The 14275-nt window shown below is 49.0% G+C and overlaps 1 protein-coding gene across 2 annotated transcripts in view; it reads left to right on the plus strand.

Moving 5' to 3' along the window:
* LAMB3 (laminin subunit beta 3) overlaps positions 1 to 14275 on the plus strand; it is a 40957-nt gene that overhangs the window by 15551 nt on the left and 11131 nt on the right. Inside the window, exons 6-14 of one of the 2 annotated variants that reach the window (XM_032608225.1) lie at positions 5760 to 5951; positions 6976 to 7039; positions 7389 to 7582; positions 9469 to 9589; positions 10352 to 10540; positions 11577 to 11732; positions 12097 to 12293; positions 12601 to 12712; positions 13448 to 13826. In XM_032608225.1, the coding sequence (XP_032464116.1) occupies positions 5760 to 5951; positions 6976 to 7039; positions 7389 to 7582; positions 9469 to 9589; positions 10352 to 10540; positions 11577 to 11732; positions 12097 to 12293; positions 12601 to 12712; positions 13448 to 13826 (1604 nt within the window). The remainder of the gene's footprint in view (positions 1 to 5759; positions 5952 to 6975; positions 7040 to 7388; positions 7583 to 9468; positions 9590 to 10351; positions 10541 to 11576; positions 11733 to 12096; positions 12294 to 12600; positions 12713 to 13447; positions 13827 to 14275) is intronic. The other variant, XM_032608231.1, reaches the window with a different exon arrangement.

Genomic DNA, 14275 nt, shown 5'->3' on the forward strand with positions numbered 1-14275 from the left:
GGAAGATGAAACTTCCTAGGCCAGTAATATCCAGGTGAAGGGTAAGTTCATTCCAGGCAAAGAGAACAGCAAAGTGCAAAGGCCAGGAGGCAAGAGGCAAGAAGGTATATAATTGGGGGAAGGGGACAAAGGAACGCACGTAGGGTCTGGTGGGGCAAATGTGTATACGGTAGTGAGAGGTAGGGATGTGGAGGGCTACAGACTGATGAGAGATGAGTTTACAGATGTAAATGGGGAGGGAGGAAAGTAGGTGAAAGATTCATCTATTCATTCAACAGATGTACTAACTGCCTACTATGTGCTAGATGCTGGGGGTACACTGTGAACAAGATAGACAAGGTGGGGGAATTCCCTGGTGGTCCAGTGGTTAGGACTCTGTGCTTCCGTTGCACCACTGCAGAGGGCACCTGTTCAATCTCTGGTTGGGGAACTAAGATCCCGCAAGCCGTGCAGTGTGGCCAAGAAAAAAAACCCAGATAGACAAGGGGGTCTATGGTTTACTGTAGTGGTTCTCAAGCAGGGGATAGTTGGCAGTTTATAGAAAAAGTTTTGGTTGTCACAGCTGTCAGTATGCTATTGACATTTAGTGAGAAGAGGTCAGGGATGCCGCGTAGCATCCTAAAATGACAAGCACTGACCCCATGGCAAGGAATTATTCACCTCCAAATATTAACAGTGTCAAGTTTGGGAAACCCTGGTCTGGTAGGAGGAAAATAAAAAGCAGGAAACCAACAAATAAATAATTGGAAATTGTGTGACATTTACGAAGGAAACAAATGAGACCCTGGTATAGGAAATGATGGGGTGGGGTGGGCAGAGTGTGGGCAGAAGAATGCACGTTAGATAGGTATAAAATGATCTCTGTGAGGAAGTGACATTTAAGCTGAGAACAAAAGATGTGGAGGAACTCACGACGGGGAGGAGTATTCCAAGCAGAAGAAACAACATGAACAAAGGCTCTGAAGAGGGAATGTGACTGAGGGCTTGAGGAGATGGAGGTGCACAGTGGCATGAGACGGGGTGAGGGAGCAGGGCCCAAGAGCATGGCCTCTTCAGCCATGGTCAGGAGTTCAGATTTATTCAAGATTAGTGGGCAGAAATTTTGTATCCTTCAACCTTACCAAATTCATTGATTAGTTCTAGTAGTTTTCTGGTGGCATCTTTAAGATTATCTACGTATAGTATCATGTCATCTGCAAACAATGACAGTTTTACTTCTTCTTTTCCAATTTGCATTCCTTTATTTCTTTTTCTTCTCTGATTGTTGTGGCTAAGACTTCCAAAACTATGTTGAATAAGAGTTGTGAGAGTTGACAACCTTGTCTTGTTCCTGATCTTAGAGGAAATGCTTTCAGCTTGTCACCATTGAGTATGATGCTTGCAGTGGGTTTGTCATATATGGCCTTTATTATGTTTTTTTTTTTTTAAACATCTTTATTGGGGTATAATTGCTTTACAATGGTGTGTTAGTTTCTACTTTATAACAAAGTGATTCAGCTATACATATACATATGTTCCCATATGTCTTCCCTCTTGCGTCTCCCTCCCTCCCACTCTCCCCATCCCACCCCTCCAGGCTGTCGCAAAGCACCGAGCTAATATCCCTGTGCCTTGCGGCTGCTTCCCCCCAGCTATCTACCTTACTACGTTTGTTAGTGTGTATATGTCCATGACTCTCTCTCGCCCTGTCAAAACTCACCCTTCCCCCTCCCCATATCCTCAAGTCTGTTCTCCAGTAGGTCTGCGTCTTTATTCCTGTCTTACCCCAAGGTTTGGCCTTTATTATGTTGAGGTAGGTTCCCTCTGTGCCTATTTTCTGTAGAGTGTTTATCATAAATGGGTGTTGAATTTTGTCAAAAGCTTTTTCTACATCTATTGAGGAAATACTCCCATTTACCATTGCAACAAAAGGAATAAAATATCTAGGAATAAACCTGCCTAAGGAGGTGAAAGACTTGTGCTCAGAAACCTATAAAACACTGATGAAAGAAATCAAAGATGACACAAACAGATGGAGAAATAAACCATGTTCTTGGATTGGAAGAATCAGTATTGTGAAAATGACTGTACTACCCAAAGCAATCTACAGATTCAGTGCAATCCCTATCAAACTACCAATGGCATTTTTCACAGAATTAGAACAAAAAGTCTTACAGTTCGTATGGAAACACAAAAAACCCCTAATAGCCAAAGCAATCTTGAGAAAGAAAAACGGAGTTGGAGGAATCAGGCTCCCCAACTTCAAACTATACCACAAAGCTACAGTAATCAAGACAGTATGGTACAGAAACAGAAAAAGCTACAGTAATCAAGACAGTATGGTACAAAAACAGAAAAAGCTACAGTAATCAAGACAGTATGGTACAAAAACAGAAATATAGATCAATGGTACAGGATGGAATGCCCAGAGATAAACCCACGTACATATAGTCACCTAATTTACAACAAAGGAGGCAAGAACATACAGTAGAGAAAAGACAGCCTCTTCAATAAGTGGTGCTGGGAAAACTGGACAGCTACATGTAAAAGAATGAAATTAGAACACTACCTAACACCATACACAAAAACAAACTCCAAATGGATTAAAGACCTAAATGTAAGACCAGACACTGTATAACTCTTAGAGGAAAACATAAGAAAACACTCTGACATAAACTACAGCAAGATCCTTTTTGACCCACCTCCTAGAGTAATGGAAATAAAAACAAAAGTAAATAAATAGGACTTAATTAAACTTAAAAGCTTTTGCACAGCAAAGGAGACCATAAACAGGACAAAAAGACAACCCTCAGAATGGGAGAAAATATTTGCAAATGAAACAACAGACAAAGGATTAATCTCCAAAATATATAAACAGCTCTTGGTGCCCAATATCAAAAAATAAACAATCTAATTTAAAAATGGGTGGAAGACCTAAAAAGACATTTTTCCAAAGAAGATATACAGATTGCCAACAAACACATGAAAGGATGCTCAACATCACTAATCATTAGAGAAATGCAAATCAGAACTACAATGAGGTATCACCTCACGCTGGTCAGAAAGGCCATTATCAAAAAATCTAGAAACAATAAATGCTGCAAAGGGTGTAGTGAAAAGGGAACCCTCCTGCACTGTTGGTGGGAATGTAAATTGATACAGCCACTATGGAAAACAGTATGGAGGTTCCTTAGAAAACTAAAAATAGAACTACCATATGACCCAGCAATCCCACTACTGGGCATATACCCTGAGAAAACCATAATTCCAAAAGAGATATGTACCACAATGTTCATAGCAGCACTATTTACAATAGCCAGGACATGGAAGCAACCTAAGTGTCCACTGACAGATGAATGGATAAAGAAGATGTGGCACATATATACAATGGAATATTACTTAGCCATAAAAAGAAATGAAACTGAGTTATTTGTAGTGAGGTGGATGGACCTGGAGAGTGTCATACAGAGTGAAGTCAGAAAGAGAAAAAAAAATACTGTATGCTAACGCATATATATGGAATGTAAAAAAATAAAAATAAAAATGGCATTGATGAACCTAGTTGCAGGGCAGAAATAATGATGTAGACATAGAGAATGGACTTGAGGACACAGGGTGGGAGGGGGAAGGAAGCTGGGGTGAAGTGAGAGTAGCATCGACATATATACAGTACCGAATGTAAAACAGCTCGTGGGAAGCAGCAGCATAGCACAGGGAGATCAGCTTGGTGCTTTGCGGTGACCTAGAGGGGTAGGTTAGGGAGGATGGGAGGGAGGTTCAAGAGGGAGGGGATATGGGGACATATGTATATATATGGCTGATTCACTTTGGTGTACAATAGAAACTAACACAGTATTGTGAAGCAATTATACTCCAGTAAAGATCTATTAAAAAAAAAAAATAGTGGGCAGAGGACTTGAATAGGTAATTCTCTGAAGAAGACATACAAAGGGCCAACAGGTACATGAACAGACGCTCAACATCATTAACCATCAGGGAAATGCAAGTCAAAACCACAATGAGATGTCATTTCACACCTGTCAGAATAGCCATCATCAAAAAGACAAGGAATTCCCTGGTAGCCTAGTGGTTAGGCTTCTGGGCTTTCACTGCTGTGGCCTGGTTTCAGTCCCTGGTTGGGGAACATCCTGTAAGTCCCATGGTGTGGCCAAAGAAAAAAAGATGAGATAAGTGTTGGTGAAGGTGTGGAGAAAAGAGAATACTTGTGCACCATTAGAGGGAATGTAAATTGGTGCAGCCACTACGGAAAACAGTATGAAGTTTCCTCAGAAAGTTAAAAAAATAAATCTACCATATGATCCAGCAATCCTACTTCTGGGTATATATTGGAAGGAAATGAGATATCTGTAACTCCCGTGTTCATTGCAATGTTATTCACAATAGCCAAGATATGAAAACAATGTAAGTGTCAATCAGTGGATGAATGGATAAAGAAGATGTCACACACACAGACACACACACACACACACACACACACACAGAGGAATATTCAGTCATGAAAAAAGAAGGAAATCCTGCCTCTTGGGACAACATGAATGGACTTTGAGGGCATTCTGCTAAGTGAAATGAGACAGACAGAAAGACAAATACTGCATGTCTTCACTTATATACACAATCTTAAAAAGCTGAACTCATCAACATAGAGAAAAGGATGGTGGTTGCCAGGGGCTGGAGGGAGGGGGAAATGGGCGGATGTTGATCAAAGGATATAAACTTCCAGGTTTATAAGATGAATAAGTTCTACAGATCTAATGTATGGCGTGGTGACTATAATTAATAATACTGTACTAGACACCTGAAAGCTGTTAAATGACACACAGAAAGGTCATTATGTAAGCGGATAGAAGTGTTAGCTAACCTTATTGCAGTAATCATTTTGTAATATATATGTGTATCAAGTCATCACATTTGATACCCCTTAAACTTACATATGTGATATGTTCATAATATCTCAATAAAGCTGGGGGAAAAAATTAGTGGAAAGCCACTGGAAGGTTTTTAGCGGAGGGAGGGGAGTCATGGCTCACTTTACATTTTAGAAAGAAAGTTCTCTCTGTGTGGAGGTTGGCTTATGAACCCAAGGAAGTGTTCCAGGCTGGGACCTGTCAGCATAAAGACAACATTTAAAGCCATGAGAAATGGATGAAATCACTGAGAGAGGAAGTAGGGACATGACAGTATGTCATGCTAAGGGGCTTGCATTTTATCTTTAGGCCAGCACAGACCCGTGGAAGGGTCTCATGCAGGGAGTGATGTGATCAGGTAACCCTGTAGGTGAAGTGGGGAGCGTGGCTTGGAGAGCCTGGACAAAAGCTGGGCTTGAGTTCCAGGCTGTTGTAGGAACCCAGGCTCAGTGCAACTGGGACCTGAACTATGACCACGGCCACGCGAGGAAAAAGAGGAGGGACAGAATTGGGAGCTAGAGGTGATAAAAAATGGTTGGCTGTGGGAAGTGCAGTGGGAGAATTGTCTGGCCTGGCCACCTGGGTGGTTGGCTGAGCTAGGGATCATGCCTCCTGGAATGCAGATCTGCCTTCTATCACTTTCCACGGCTCCCCTGGGGAAAACCCGCTGGGGCCGGTGGTTTGTCAGGAAAATTGGACCCCGGTACCCCTGAGCCCACTTGTCCCATGCAGCCCCCTTTCTCCCTCCTCACTGTGGTTCTCAGGGGCCACCAGCACCTCTTTAAGAGCCTCTTTCTGTGATCGCGTCCCCACTGCGGTGTCACTCAGGCCCCAACCCTGTGTGTGTCCATGCAGGGGCCCATGCCTGCTGGCATGCTGATCGAGCGCTCCTCGGACTTCGGCAAGACCTGGCAGGTGTACCAGTACCTAGCTGCCGACTGCATGTCTGCCTTCCCCCGGGTCCGCCGGGGCCAGCCTCAGAGCTGGCAGGATGCTCGGTGCCAGCCTCTGCCCCAGAGGCCTAACAGCCGCCTGGATGGGGCCAAGGTAGGCAGAGGGGACCCTGAAAATGTAGGCACGGGGAGAGGTCTCTCCCACCCCATCGCTACATGGTCACCAGGCTTTGGAGAATCTATGAGAACCACCCCCTTCCCCAGGCAGTGAGCCTTGCTGTCTTTCCTGAGCTCGCCAATAATGATCCCTCTGGGCACGTCTTTGCTGCACATCCGCTTTGCTGCCCAGGAAGGATATTTCAGAAACACACTGAGTGTATTGCATAACCCAACCCAGCTCTCTCCTTGAATCCTCCCACCTGGGGTCAAATCCTTTCATTTCTTTCATCACTGCTCCCTCGCTCCCACCCTCAGGGGCTGTATTTTGTCTCCTTTCTCTGGCTGAGGCTCAGGGGAGCCGTCAGAACTGCTTGGAGCGCTGCCTTTCCTGTAGGCAGTGCGTCTCTTTCCTTCCCTGCAACAACTCCTCCTTGGTTATTGCCGTATCTAGATCCACGTAACCACATGCCCCAGACCACACGTCAGAACATGGGACTTTTCCCTGATTTGTGGGAGGTTGATGTGAAAACTCTTCCTGGGATATGCAGCTGAAGTCACATCCAATGAGTGTTTTTTTTTAATCAAGTAAGAACGGCATAGTTGAAATTGGGGTTGTCTAGAGTGTGGCGGTCAGCACGTCCATGTATCCTTGGCTCTGGACCCTCTAACTCATCCTGGGTCTTTGGAAAATTAGTATCCCCTAAACCCTCATATGTCTATTATATATCTTACTGTAACTTCTGACCCAAGGAAATCAGGAAATTCTTGGGATAGCTATATTTTCAACTGGAGAGGAGAGGTTGTACACACACACACACACACACACACTCATCTAAGGCCCAATGATCATCTCCCTCCCCCAGAGTGATTGGCAGACCTCACATCCATGGTCATCTCAGGCTCCAGGTAAGAAAGACCTTAGTATGAGAAGGTCAGGGCATTGAATGGAAAGGAGGACCTCTGAGCTTCGGCCACAGTTCACCTCTTCCTCAGATCTTCCATTTCCACTCTCTCTGCAGGTCCAACTTAACCTTATGGATTTAGCCTCTGGGATCCCAGCAACTCAAAGTCAAAAAATTCAAGGTCAGTGTGGCTATTCCTCTAGCCTGTGGGACTGTGGATGGGGAACAAAACATGGTTGGAACCCAGATCATGGACATTTCCTTGTCTTTCCTACCTCTGTCAACATGGTTGGATTGAACACTTGCCCTGCTCAGCCCATAGGGGTATTGTGGTGGCCCCAGAGACTCAAAAGGTCTGAGCCAGGGTGGAGTGGGTCTTTTCTGTTGTGGGAAGGTTGAGGAAGATGGAATGGTGCGACCAGAATTCCTTTCCTTATCGTCCTGCCCTAGGAGTCTCTATTTGACTCTAACTTCCCGTTCTTTATTTTCCCATCTCTACCCCCTCCCTCCTTGTTGTTTGTCCCCTTCAGAGCTGGGGGCGATCACAAACTTGAGAGTCAACTTCACCAGGCTGGCCTCTGTGCCCCAGAGGGGCTATCACCCTCCCAGCGCCTACTATGCTGTTTCCCAGCTGCGTCTGCAGGGGAGCTGTTTCTGTCACGGCCATGCTGACCACTGTGCCCCCAATTCCAGAGCCCCTGCCAGCCCCTCCACCACTGTGCAGGTGACAGCCCAGAGAGGGGGAAAGGAGAGGGGAGGGAAAAGACCCGGGCAGACTGGCGTCTTTAGCTTCTATAAAGGAGGGAGGGCACTAAATTTAAGACTCGAGTACTTAATATTTGAGCAATGGTGAAAATGATTCTAAATGATTATCATTTCAAAGGTCAGATTTTGCAGCAGTTCTTTGGACCTGCTTTATGGTTTGAAATTATTTTTATTCAGTAACATAGAAGTATATGTAAGTATAAGCATACATATAAGTAGAAGTATAAGCATGGGTGTTCGTGGGGGAACTTAAGGCATTGATTTTCAGCACTGGCTGCGCATTGTAATTTCCTGGGGAGCTAAAAAACATCACCCAGACCCACACCTTCATACACTCTGATTTTATTATTGTTATTTAAAGCCCCAGGTGATTCTAACATCCTGCCAGGGTGGTTCTGACATCCTGCCATAGAGCCCCTGGTTTGGGGACTGTAAAGTCCCATGTAGAGGTGAGATATGGGGCAGGGCGAGAGAACAGAGTCTAACACAGATGCTAAGTCCACCCCAGAGCAGTGAGTCAGATGCATCAGGCATGGAAGAGAGAAACTCCAGCTTAAGAAGCAACCCAGGGGATTTTGCTGTGAAACCAAACTTGAGAACCATCGGTAGAGGAGAGAGAGTCTAGGACCAAGAAGCAGAGGGAGCTGTCATTTCACTTTTCTGGGGTTTCGGTTCTTCTGTTAACAGATGGGACTATGATATTTGCCCCAGTGATAGAGGCGCACGATGAAATCACGTAAAGCGACCCTTGAGGGAAATACAGGTGACATGAGCATTGGGCAGCTTTATCCATTCCACTTCTGGGCCAGCGCTTGCCCTAGGCTACAGAGGAAGGCAGAGGGAGACCAGTGCCAGAGATGTGTCATCCATTAGGGTCCACAAACAAAAGACCAGAACCCAGGCTGAGCAGGATTGCCGGCATATGAGCATGTAGAGGAGGGCAACGGCCTGCCCAGCCCCGGCGGTTCTCAAATCTGGCTGCGTGATGGAATCACCACTTTATAAAGTATCGATGGCTGGGCCTCTTCCCTGAGATTGGATTGAATCGGGCCTGGGCATTGGTATGTTTTAAAAAGCTCCGCAGATAATTCTGAAGTGCATTCAGAGTTGAAATCCATGGAATTAGAGAGACAAGGCAAGCCAGGTGAAGGACGTGCCGTTCTAGCTGGATTTTGCTGGTGAATAAGAGAGTGAGGGGACTTCTAGTCAGGAAGAAAAACGTCAGTACAGGCCAAAAGGTGGAGAAAAGTAGGGCTTGTCCTGGGAGCGGCTAGTTCAGCTCAGCTGTGCTGTTAGGAGTGAGTAGGGGATGAGGACGGAGCAAACACAATGCAAGTCCTAGATGCCAGCCTGCTGGTGGTGAGCTTAATATGGAAGACAATTAGCACGCAATTGCTATTCTATTTTTATACCTAATGAGTCTAGGAACAATTCATCATTGCAGTCTTATTAGCCAAACAACTGCAGTCATAGATTGTTGGAATGTAAATCTCCCGAGGGCCCACAAGCTTCTAGAATCACAGTTTACCAACAAGGCTCTCTAAGCACTTTACAGGTGCTGCTTTGGACTGGGCAGCATGGGGATGGCCAAATGCAAGGGCTGAGCTTTTAAAAACCTAAATGGAGGAGCAGTGCAGGTGTGCATGCACACGCACACACACACACACACACACACACACACACACAGACCACACAAGCCGGCATCTGGGAGTGCCATAGGAGCTGAGTGAAGGCTGGAGGAGCTGAGGTCTGAGCTGGACCCTGGGGACAGAGCGGAGAGGGCAAGTCCATTGCTGGGACGCTCCTGTGATAATTATTCATGGTAACCTATGGCCCCTCTCCTAGGTCCATGGGGTCTGCGTCTGCCAGCACAACACCGCCGGCCCCAACTGTGAACACTGTGCACCCTTCTACAACAACAAGCCCTGGAAACCCGCAGATGACCAGGACCCCCATGAATGCCAAAGTATGAGCCTGGGATCACCCACCTCCCCTGCAGCAGCTGGCCCATCGGGGACACAAGGAGAATCTAGTCTTTATTATTTAAATCTAAACCTAACTGCATTCTGTAATTTAAGCTCTCCTTGCTCTTTGGGGAAAGAGAGGGTATTTGAGAAAATATTTGAGTTGCATCTTCCCACTGCTCCTGGCCCTTCTCCTCAGCCAGGCCTGGAGGGACCACGATTTGGTCCATGCTTCTGATGCCACGTGCCTTTTGGGCTAACCACAGGTCCTCCTACTTCTGGCCTATCCAGTGTAGGACATACATGGTTCCCTGTTGTCATTCTTTCTACTTCAGATGTGCCTCCAGAGTTGAAATCCATGGAATTAGATTCCTGGAGGCGGGATCCTTCCCTGCATAAATGAGGGCAACAAAGATCCCCAGCCCAGAGAAGGGCAGTGACCCAGCAGGAGACCCAGCAGGTGGCAGTGGGCGAGGGTTGACATGGGACCATTCAAAGGGCTCTCTCTTCAGCTCAACATGGGTATTATTCTTGGGTCAGTCCCCACACTGGGAGTCAAGAGGCCTGAGTTCTCTATTTTCCTTTCTTACTGGCTATATAACCTGAAATAAATTACAAAAGCCTCCCTGGGCCTCAGTTGCCCTGTTTCCCAGACCTGAGCATCTTGCAGAGTTGCTGGGGATGCCAGCAAGTTCGTGTGGAACGTGCTTTGTACATGGCAACGATGCTGCTCAAATGTCAGCCCTAGTAATCTCCTTTTGCAGGGTGTGACTGCAACGGACACTCAGAGACATGTCATTTCGACCCAGCCGTGTTTACCGCCAGCCAGGGGGCACATGGAGGTGTGTGTGACAACTGCCAACACCACACTGAGGGCAAGAACTGTGAGCGGTGTCAGCTGCACTATTTCCGGAACCGGCGTCCTGATGCTCCCATTCAGGAGACCTGCATCCGTGAGTCGGGGCTCCAGGGACCCAGGGCATCATATGTCTGTTAATCCCCATCTGTTCTGGGCTCAACAGAGCACATGTCCCTAAGGACATACAGGCCCTCAGGAAGCGTGAAGACTTGGTCGTGTGTCAGGACTTGTGGGCAATTGTTTTTAACTTAGCTGTGCCCTTCTAAGCAAGTCAGTGTGGTTTGCTCTTTATTTTTCTGCTTCCTCCAACATTAAGGACCCCTCCGTGGCAGGGGTTATTCTTGTATCCTTGGGCCCTAGCACAACGACAGACAAATAATTGATGCTCCAGGAATGTTTATTAAAGGAACATGTAAGTCACCCAGGAGTGACTTAACACATCACAAGGGCCAGTGAGTTCCTATGGGAGAGAGCAAAGAGATAGAAGCACTTCGATCCGGGTGGGGTTCATCAGGTAAGACTTCCTAGGTGAAGGAAGAGTCTTCGTTTTGAAAGCCATGAAAGGGGCTTGGATTTTGGGGTGGGAGAAAGTTGATTCACTTTCTGTTGATATTTATCTATTTATGGAAAGAGTGAGAAAGTCTTCAGTTTGACTTCTGTTTCCAGCACTTGCTTGCTGTGTGACCTTGCGTATGTTCTTTGAACATCTCTGAGCCTCAGTCTCCTCATCTGTGCAATGGGGGTAAGCATCCTCACCTCTCAGGATTATCGTGAGGATTACATAAGGTGACAGGCAAGAGTGCCCAGCTCCGTGCTGGCCACGGAGTAGCTATTCAGTAAATAATGCCAACCAAAACTTTTATAGTACTTAACATGTGCCAAGCACTGTTCCATCTGCTTTACACCTACTCATTGATTCCTCATAAGAAGCCTATGAGTGTTGTATAATTACCCCCATTTTATAGGTGAGAAAGCTGAGGCACAGAGGGATTAAATAACTCAACTAAGGTGGTAAGGTTGTAAGTCAGGAAGTGGTGGAACAAGGATTTGAACCAGGAAGCCTGGCTTCTAGAATGTGTTCTCTGCTTTTCTTCTTTGTCCCTCCTGCCGTGGCTGCCTTTGTCTCTCAGCCTGCGAGTGTGATCCGGATGGGGCAGTGCCAGGAGCGCCCTGTGACCCAGTGACCGGGCAGTGTGTATGCAAGGAGCAAGTGCAGGGGGAACGCTGTGACCTGTGCAAGCCGGGATTTACAGGACTCACCTATGCCAACCCGCAGGGCTGCCACCGTGAGTAAGGGGCCCAGCCTGCCGTGGCGTGGGGCAGGCGCCTGGGGCCACCAGATCTGTGACTGGTCCTACTCCCGGAGCTGCGTGCCGGGTGCTTTGCCACTGGCTTCCAGCAGGTGACAGAACAGGCCTGAGGTGGAAGGTGGGACAGAATCCTCCCGAGGGAGGGCAGGCAGGTGGCCAAGCAGCCAGGTGTGGGGACTGGTGGGAAAGTGCGGTGGCCTTATGAGTCAGCCAGGTTATCTGGAGGGAACGGCCCTACCTCGTTCTTTTCCCAGGCTGTGCCCCTCCCTGGTGCACGTCCTCTGGGGGTAAGATTTTGGTGGCCCGGCCCCCGAGCTCAGCAGCCCTCCCTCCCGTGCAGGCTGTGACTGCAGCGTCCTGGGTGCCCGGCGGGACATGCCGTGTGATGAGGAGAGTGGACGCTGCCTGTGTCTGCCCCACGTGGTGGGCCCCAAATGTGACCAGTGCGCTCGCTACCACTGGAAGCTGGCCAGCGGCCGGGGCTGCGAGCCATGTGCCTGCGACCCGCACAACTCCCTCAGCCCCCAGTGCAACCAGGTACATGGCAGGGTAGAGCATGGGCCGCTCAGCAAGGGAGGGCTCCCGCCCACCAGCCTCTGTCTCCCCTCCGCACTGCCCTTCTGGGTCTTTCCAAAGTCAGACTGGGCTGCTTCTGTCCGCCTTCCCCTGGGGAGGCCACCAAATGTCCCTCCGTCTGTGGCTCTCAGCCTTTGGCAATGCCACATTTGCACACCTTCTGCAGGGCCGTCCTGGGCTTTGACTTCGGAGCTTGTGTCCTTGTGGGAGCCCTTGCTTTGGGGTGCACTGGGGAGTTCTGCCCCCTGACCGGTCTCTCCCCGCACAGTTCACAGGACAGTGCCCCTGTCAGGAAGGTTTTGGTGGCCTGACCTGCAACGCTGCAGCCATCCGCCAGTGTCCTGACAAGACCTACGGAGATGCAGCTATGGGATGCCGAGGTGTGCTCACTGAGTGGGGACGCGGAGGACATGGGGGGGTGTGCTCGGGTGGGCTCGTGGTGGGGACACGTGGGTCTGTGGTGGGGGAGGGCATCCCGTACTGGTCCACGCGGGGTGGGCCCTGGCAACCCATAGGAGCGCTCGCTCCCCACCGCTGCCACGGGGCTGACACCAGGCCGTCCCCATGTCCCTATGTGCGCATGACAGGAGGGCTGCTTTGCTTCCCGCTTCCCTGAGAAACCATTTCCCAGAAGCCATCTGCAGGAAACATGCTCCTCTCCCTCTTCATAGATGGAGAAAGTGAGTCCTGAGGGGGAGTCAGTTTGACAAATAGTGACAAGGGCACGCAGACCCGAGTCTGTTCTCAGCTCTGTGACCTCAGGAGGAGTTGCTCCCCCTCTTCAGGCCTCAGTTTCCTCATCTGGGCAAGGGGCACACTGCCTCAGGTGCTTCATCTGTGAGAATGGGAAAATGAGCATGTTAACTCTGCCACAGAGTGTGTGGTGAGGGTCAGAAGCGTTAGCGTGTGCCTGGTGAGTGAGGCTCAGAACAGTGCCTGCCACGTCGGAGGTGCTACGTAAGGGCTTGCTGTCATTACCATGATTTCATTCCGGCCTTGACTGTCTTATTCTAAGTGTGAAAGACCCTGAGGTCAGACCTCCTCTTCGGGCTTTCCCCACAAACACCTGATCTTCCTGACCCCCAGGCCTCTGACCATCATTTCTCCCCCCTTAGCCTGTGACTGTGACTTCCGGGGAACGGAGGGACCAGGCTGCGATAAGGCCTCGGGCCGCTGTCTCTGCCGCCCTGGTTCGACCGGGCCACGCTGCGACCAGTGCCAGCGAGGCTACTGTGACCGCTACCCGGTGTGTGTGGCCTGCCACCCCTGCTTCCAGACCTATGACACCGGCCTCCGGGAGCGGGCCCTCCGCCTCAGCAGCCTCCGAAATGCCACCACCAGCCTGTGGCCTGGGCCGGGCCTGGAGGACCGTGGCCTGGCGTCCCGGATGCTGGACACAAAGAACAAGCTGGAGCAGATCCAAGCCATCCTCGGCGGCGCCTCGGTCACGGAGCAGGAGGTGGCCCAGGTGGCCAATGGCATCGTCTCCATCAGGTCATTCCCTCTCCCTGCCGAGCCACGTGGCAGAAGAACAATTCCACGTGGGTCCACATAGGGGCACACTGGTCCTTCCTTACATCGGTTACAGCCCTTTACCGTCTACCAAGGCTTCTCACAGGCGCCTCTCTTTTCACTGTCACGACAGTCCTGGGAGGTTGGCGTGGTGGGTGTTATTCCTTGCATTTTGCAGATGAGGAAATAGGCACAGATAGGTGACATGATAGAGTCACGTGGCCGCCGAGGGGCAGAGCGGGGCACCGGGAGCACAGGCACGAGCCCAAGTCCTGAGTTCTTTCAAGTGCCCGGTGCCGCCCGTGGGAGAGTCAGCTCTGCATTAGTCAACCTTGTGGAGGGCATCTGAGAGGCAGGGCTTTAAAAATAACTTGCGTTTGCCTTTGGAATGGGAGCAGTCCCACCCACAGTCTCCTCCCACCAGCCGAGGT

The sequence above is a fragment of the Phocoena sinus genome, chromosome 1 (genome assembly GCF_008692025.1).
Source record: "Phocoena sinus isolate mPhoSin1 chromosome 1, mPhoSin1.pri, whole genome shotgun sequence".
Lineage (NCBI taxonomy): Eukaryota > Metazoa > Chordata > Mammalia > Artiodactyla > Phocoenidae > Phocoena > Phocoena sinus.